Genomic DNA, 8,104 nt, shown 5'->3' on the forward strand with positions numbered 1-8,104 from the left:
AGACTTTCAGAAGAGATAAATCACTGTGAAGGCCAATGGCTTCCCTCTACGAAAAACTATGAGGCATTTTAAGGCTTCTTAGGCTGTTTCTAGGCTATTGCTCTTTTGCAGCTGGGTTCCAATCGGCTGTCGTCAAATTCAAGTTGGGGAATTGAAGGGATTTGGCACCTTTGCACGACAAAACTGCTTAAGCCAAAAAAAAAATATGGGGGTGGACTTTCTGCAGTAAGTGATGGGGGAACCACTGGAAAAGCAGGATAGCAACTGCTTGACATTGTGGTACCTCCCCTGCAAACAAATCGGAATCGATGCTCCATAAAGAACGGGCGTCGTGCAACCTCTCGAGCGAATTTTGTGCAAACAAATCAGGCCGAATGCTCAATAAGCAGGTCGTGTGGAAGCGAGATGAGTGACACAAGAAAAAGCTCAGTTGCGTTTTGTCCTTCCACTTCTCCCAAGCCTTGCTGGAGGGTTGCGTGACTGGGAACCTCTTGCAAGCAGACACTTAAGAACGCCCCATTTACAGATATTTTCAATGTTGTAGTCTTGAAATATTAAGCACTGCGCTGTCAAAGCTGATAACTCTGACGCCAGATTCCCACAGGTACAAGCAGCAGCAGTTAACCTAGAATTCAGGAACGACTTTTCCTGCAAAACTGTCTCATGCTTGAACCACCCTCTTTAGTGCGTTGAAGAGAAAGGCTTTGTACTCGCCATAGATTTGAAGCACATTCACCATGCCAAAGAATCAGGGGAACCATAGTTCACACCTCACAGAGCTACAATTCCTAGCGCCCTCAGCAAACTGCAATTCCCAGTATTCTCAGAGTGGTGTGTGCTTTAAATCTATGGCGTGCATGCAGCCAAAGCAAAAGCCAATTGTGAGTGAGCATAGTTTTGTTTCACCTTAGCAATTGGACCAGCTTGCTGGACGCATCTATTTGTTCCTCTTATTGCTAAACACATTTCGTCCCCCTCCCTCCCAAAAAAATTATTTATGTATTTTAAAGCCTGGGGTTTTAAAAGACAGGGATGCAACAGGTCGAAAGGAATTGCACAACCAACGGGGGGAAAGGGAAAAGAACAAAGGCAGCAACTGCTCTGAATTTGGAAAGCGGGTTGCTCAACCACGCTCACGGCCAATTAGCATCTCGGGAGGCCACTTGGTTCAGAAGGCAGACGGATGGCGTGCAAGACCTGAAAGACCGGCAGCCAAAAGAGCAAGGCAGAGACAGCACATATGCCAAGAGTTGGCACTCTACCACTTCTCACAAGTATAGTCAAATTTCTCTCCCCCCCACTCCACCGGAAAAAAATGTTTCGAATGTCCAACATTAATCCTGTAAAGAAATGGAGCAGAGGGAAGCAGACTTGAGTTGACAAATGGAGACTACAGCCTAATTTGGAACGAATGCAGGGAGATGGCTTATTTTCCATCTTTTCCTTTGTTTTGATTTAAACGAGTTTTTTTTTTTTTTTGCGTGTTGCAGAACTGGGGGAATGAATCAGCGTTGTTTTCTGAAAGCAGACAGGGCTGACAGACTTATGAAAAGCCTTTTCACTTTTCAGGGAAGACCACCTAGTTGCTATAGACATAGTAATCAAGGGGGGGAGGTGTTTGTAAGAAGCCTATGCCTTTTTCACAGCACAGCTAAAGACGTAAGGAAAGCCCTGCTAGTATAGACCAGAGGCCTATCTGAGCCACCCTTTGTTTGGTTATCTGTTTCGAAATACAGGCTACTTATATGTTTAAATTAAAATGGGTGGATTATTGTTATTGTTACTGTTCATGTGAGCCAATATTGCTTCGCTCTGTTACATCTGAAATTGTGTGTATATGTACGTACACACACACACACAAACAAACAAACACACACACAAGCCCTGCTTCCCAGCAACTGTATCATACTGCCTAAGATCGAGAATTTATAGCCATCAATACTAGTAAGAATACAAGAAACATTAAGATGAGCCTGTTGGATGAGGCCAATGGCCCACCTAGGCCAGCATCCTGTTCTCACAATGGTCAACCAGATGGTTGTAGTAAACCACTGAAAAACTTCTCCATGAGCACATCTAACCCTCAAAGCTGCTGGCCACCACTACATCATGTGCCAGTTCTTTCCATACCTCAAAATCCAAACCTTAAACGCTGCATTTTGCAATTACAGTATATGCTTCCATTTGTCTCACTAGAATCTCCTGCTAATCAGCCCCATTGTGTGACTCTTACTGAAACATGAGGAAGTTTCCATTCAAAGAAGTGTCTCCATAAATTCCAAATTTTGGATGCAGCACTCTCCTTGCCTCTGACGTTTCCAAAGCACACAGGGCCGTTGATAGCACATTGCCAGAAGCAACCCTGATCTGATTTTGCGCATTCCGCTTTTCAAGGTCTACCTGAACAGCTGTATACAAATATCTTAATAAATCAATCCTCTTGCAGCCCAGTGGCTTGCCAATGGCAGACAAGATATGCACAGCGGCTGAAGACACACACACACCCCAGGTGAAAATGAAGAGTATTGGTAGCAGAGTGATGTGCAAGCTTCAATTACAAGAAATTGAAAGGTACATTGAACTGAAATTCAGGAGGAGCAGAATACAGGGCAAAGTGAACCCACAGGACAATACAGGAAGCATCTGGGTAAATCCACTCATCTCTCAAATGGGGATTTGGATAGGAGCCTATATAAACCAAGGGATTGCCATTCTGCAAACACAAAAGACCTACACCCTGTTGCTTGTATCTAGTCCGTGCTTGTATCTAGTCCAAACCTCTGACCATGACAGCATCTGTTCAACCCATACATCCCAACAAAGAGAATCCAATTTAGAAATGACCCATCACATATGGACCATGGCCAACACTCAAGTCTACAGTAATTGCTTACCTATTAAATCCCCATAAATAACTCTGATCCTAAGCCACCTCCACACAGATTGGGCTCCTATTGGGAATGATCATGTATGAGTATTTGTAGAAACATACACAGCTGCCTCATACCATTGTTCCATCTAACTCAGTATTGCCTGCACTGACTGGCAGCAGCTCTCCAGCAGCTTTAGACGGGCGTTTTTTTCCGAGCCCTACCTGGAGATGCCAGAGATTGGAGCCTGCAAAGCACATGTTCTGCCACCGAACCTCTGTCTGTACAGCATTATCTGTGACTATCTACTACTATGCAGGTGCGACTGGAACATGGATCTACACACCCCTTATAACAACAACAGGAATTTGGCCATGCAGGTGGCAGCGCCTAGGCAGCCCATCCCTTTGAATTACTAACATGGCTTGCCTGGGAACCTGCTTGAGATGAATCATGTCAGGCATGCAAAAGCCATGCTGCAAGGTTGCTTGCCAATAGCCTGGCCTACCTGGGAGCTGGCATTTAAAATGGTACCTCTGGCCAGGCTTTGTTGGTGCAGCATGGGTGTAACTTTTGGGTTTCCACAGATGCCTCACTGCTGCCAAGTTCTGCTTCTCTTATCTCAGGAGGCCTTTGTAAACCACATTGCCGTGCCATCTGTAGGAAGTGTAAATATTTTATTACCAGGAAGGGGGGAGGGAAAGAGATTTTTTTTAAAAAAAACAACAACACATTTCTGGGGAAAGGCAGCAGGATGCCACAGAAACTACAGCCATCAACTCATTTTCCAGCCCATAATTACCACGACTGTGCTAAATGAGTCTCTGCAGCCATTTCGCTCCAAGTTGTGGAAGATTTCACTGCAGGGACCAAATCAATACCTATTTTTACATCAGCCACATTTTTAAGTACTTGTCAACATCATGCCCATTCATCACCCAAAGTTTACATGTTTAAAAGATGGTGTAAAAATGAGAACATGCCTTTTATACTTTGCCTGTTGTTCCACGAAAGATTCACGTTTCAGCAATCAAGCAAGCTTGCCCCTCCACCCTCTCAGCTCCACCCTTTCAGAGCAGCAGCAGGGAACCCGTGGCTCTCCAGATGCCTGCAGATGCCACCATCCATGACAACCAACTGTGCTCCCTGGAGCTGATGGGAGTTGGAGTCCATCCATGCAGTTCCCTGCCTCTGTCCCACAGGCAAAAGTGTAAAGGAGCCTGCTTCTTGGTGGATTAAAACGGTCTATATCGTGATATCGGTTGAATTAATTTTTGACCTGGCAATATATCACAAATCATGTTGTGTGTGTGCTATGCAAAAATCACAATCCGGAAAAAACCGTAAAGCCAGCCAATGGCTCCCTCCTAATTTCAGATATTTCTACATAGCTCCCTCCTTATTTCAAACGTCATTATATATCAGTATGTCACAATGTTTAGCGGGCGATATATCACAATGCTGAAAACCAGATTATCACCCAGCCCCTGTGGCCTTGCTCACATACTGGCAGAAAGAAGGGCAATGAGAACACACCATATTGCATGGAGCTGCTATTTCTTCTGGGAATCGTAGAGAGGTAGATGCACTCGATAGGATAGCTTAATTTGCGAGCATTCACTAGATAAACCCAAGGACGGGGAACCTGTGCACCTGCAGGTGCTGTGGGCTAGATTTTCTTCCATCCTCTCAGCCCATTGGCCCATCCAATCCCTGCTCCCACAAGCAAGCAACTCTTAGTCATGGAGATGAAGTGTTGAAGCAATCTGGGCAAATGTTTTTTTATTTATTTGTTTCTGGGAGCCTGCCCTTATTAGTGCTGGCTACATGGGGTTCTCTCTCTCGCTGGCATATTATCTCAGGAGGCTTAAAGAGCTTAAAGTAGGAGTCAGCAAACTTTTTCAGCAGGGGGCCGGTCCACTGTCCTTCAGACCTTGTGGGGGGCCAGACTGTATTTTGGAAAAAAATGAACAAATTCCTATGCCCCACAAATAACCCAGAGATGCATTTTAAATAAAAGCACACATTCTACTCATGTAAAAACACCAGGCAGGCCCCACAGATAACCCAGAGATGCATTTTAAATAAAACGGCATATTCTACTCATGTAAAAACACGCTGATACCCGGACCGTCTGTGGGCCGGATTGAGAAGGGGATTGGGCTGGATCCGGCCCCAGGCCTTAGTTTGCCTACTCATGGCTTAAAGTGTTGGTGGAAGGTAAATTAGATCATGCGATGGAGCCTCTAGGAAGAAACAGTGTGGGGTGGGGGGTAGCACAGGTGGGCAAGGAGAGATTCTCTCACCTCTTAACACTTGTGGCACATTATGTGGAAGCAGGACTTGTTGCCTGACAAGAGGAAGGGATGTTCCAAACCTCCCCCACTCCCAAACCTCTTTAGAACAGGCTGCTGACTAAAATAGGTCTTCCCAGAACCTCTGCAGACAAGAGACTCTCAAATGCACAGAGTTACTGCCATTCATTATGTGTTTAATAACCAAGGCTTCTTCCAAAAGCCTCTGTGGGCCAAACCTTCAAGCTGGTGGCTAAATGATTTGCAAGGTCAAGCGAGAGGGTTCAGGGCTTTTGGGAATGAATTATCACACCAAGACAAAAGGCAACCCCCCCCCCCATTTTAGGCACACAATTTCCTTTGTAATAAATAATAACAATAATTAATAATAATTAATAATAATAATAATAATAATAATAATAATAATGAGGATATTGAACGGAACACACATGCAGCCTTAACCCTGAAGGATGAACTTCCTGTCTGGACTTAAGAGCAGGGGTTTGAGGAGTTGGCAAGCCACTAAAACCACCTTTCCCGTAAAAACAGCACTCCTGGTAGCGTTTGCACAATTTTAAAAAGGTGTTTTAATGCAGTCAATATTCATCAACAAACAAATGGAGGTCAATTCCTGCTCCTGACAGGCGAGAGAGGGTGTGAATTTCAAGTATTATTTTTTTTTCTTATCCAGCTCGGGATTGTTGGCAATTTCAGATCTAGAAGAATTTGTCTTGATGGAACTACCAGTTGGGATAACCCAAGTGCGCCCATGCAAACTTCATTAGGAAAGGGGAAAGGGGGGGGGGAGATACTAGAGAGAGAAAGGTGTGTGTGACTTTGAAGTGATTCTCTTGCATGAAGAGCTGTAGCAGTGGAGGAACTGAGCTAGCCTGCTTCAGCACACTGCATGGTTATGGGGCAATTGCAAAGAGGGGGTCTTCAATGCCTCTGCCCAACCTACCATACAATCAGCTTTCCCATTCATCACAAGCTACACACAATGGGATGCATTGGTTGATGGATTACTTTTAAAAACGAAGCACGAATGAGTCTGTTACTCGTTAAGCCAGCCTTCGTCAACCTGGTGTCCTCTGCATGCTGGACCATAACTCCCAAATGAGATTTGTAGTCCTACAAAATCTGGAGGATACCAAGTTGGGGGAAAGGCTGCATTAAGTATGTTTAAAGGGGGAAGGGAGTAAAACCTACTTTTGCGAGCCTTCACTGAGTGACTGGAAATGTTATATATTTATAAAAACAAGACAGCCGTATGGAGGCGAGGCTCACTTCAGGTGAAAGCCTCAGCAACTAGTCCTTTTCCCAAGTTTTTAAAATGTTAACATTGCTTTTCAAAAATCCAGTTAACAACATAATCCGGCCAGTGTTAAGGAAAGTCCCTTTTTTTTGGTTAAAACAGTTGAAAGCGAGCACATCATCCCCAAAACAGGTGAAATTTAAAAGAAACAAATCCACCCCAAAATAAGAGGCCTACCATGTCACTGCTAAATATTATTCCGAAACAGGGTTCCCTCCACTCTGGTTAATTCTGGGCCTTTTCGACAGCAGCAGATGAAGCAGAAATCCGAGCTTTTGCTACTTCTGAATTTCTATGTGAGCCAAAGGAACATCTGCCGAACTACCTGGCCAGGCTGCTGCTAATAAAGACACAGGAAGGCCCAAGGAGAAGAGTGGAAATCGTACTCAGCTGGAGCTCATTTCTTCGAGCAGAGAAGAAGTGGGCTGGCCACTACTCTTGATTTCAAAACCAAGGGCTTGTTTGTAGTCGCTGTTGTTTTAAAGCACACCCTCTTATACAGATAGTTACCGGCCAAACAGGGTTGACACTTTTATCCAAGAGTCAAATATATAAAATTAAAGCAGAGTTTTTATTCAAGTTGTGTGTGTGTTTGTGTGTCTTTTTTATTATTTCCTTGGAGGGTAAACATTCACCACTTCTCTCTAGGTTCATGCTCCTGAAAGAAGAAGAACCACCTTTGGCTTTTCAGTCAAGCAAAAGCGCTTTTGCACGGCCGTGAAAATACAATCCCTTGGGGATTTGGGGAGTGGGCGGGCAGAGGAGTGACTACAACCTTATAACCGAGGTAGCAAAGCTCTTACGCCTTTTACGCACAGCGAGGGGTGGCCAGTTTGCAGCCGGAAAGTGGCAAGGCCTATCGTACACACAAGTAGCCCACGTGAGAGGAGAATCCCGTCACTTAATGCTATTGGAAAAGGGCTTGCATTGGCATCATTCCTGCAAGGCTGCCTAGTTTGGGCGTGGGGAACCTTTAGTGCTCCAGATATTGCTAAAATACAGCTCCCATCATCCCTGGCTGTGCTAGAGTTGTATTTAAACAATATCTAGAGGGCCAAAGGTTCCCCACTCCTGGCTTAGTTTTCACCCCCTCATAGTACATGCTTGGCATCCTGTCGGTGTGAACAGAGCTTATGAGCAAAGCTGCCCCAAATTATGACGGACTTTTCTTTTTCGTGGGGGGGGGGGTGCGCGGAAAGTGGAAGGCAAGAAGTAAAAACAACAACAACAGCCCTCTCTACCAAACCACGTACTGCTCCCTCTTGCCTCGGGACCAAGGGTTCAAAAAAGATTATTACTGAATTCTCAGCTGACTGGCAGGTACAGAATACTCTTTCAGACAAAAGTAAGCATTTTATCTCGCCCATAAAAACCAGGAGCCAAATTAAATGAAGCTAGCCATGCTACAAAAAAAGGAAAAGATGCTGCTTTCATTGGCTTTCAGAATCTTATTTACCTGGGAATTGAATGCATTTGTAGTTAACAGTTAACACTGTTAATTCAGCATGGTATGAATCTTAAAATTATCACAACCTTTTAAAAAAGAAAATTCAACAATGTAAACAGCACTACACACAGTATAGACCTGCTCTGAAATATACACACACACACATATATATATATAT

The 8,104-nt window shown here is 44.4% G+C and overlaps 1 protein-coding gene across 1 annotated transcript in view; it reads left to right on the forward strand.

Annotated features, from left to right (window-relative positions):
* REXO5 (RNA exonuclease 5) overlaps window positions 1-2,224 on the forward strand; it is a 41,244-nt gene extending 39,020 nt beyond the window's left edge. Inside the window, exon 19 of the mRNA XM_033166419.1 lies at window positions 2,197-2,224. Within this exon, the coding sequence (XP_033022310.1) occupies window positions 2,197-2,209 (13 nt within the window). The 3' untranslated portion in view covers window positions 2,210-2,224. The remainder of the gene's footprint in view (window positions 1-2,196) is intronic.
* The last annotated feature ends 5,880 nt before the right edge of the window (window positions 2,225-8,104 follow it).

Source organism: Lacerta agilis, chromosome 13 (genome assembly GCF_009819535.1).
Source record: "Lacerta agilis isolate rLacAgi1 chromosome 13, rLacAgi1.pri, whole genome shotgun sequence".
NCBI lineage: Eukaryota > Metazoa > Chordata > Lepidosauria > Squamata > Lacertidae > Lacerta > Lacerta agilis.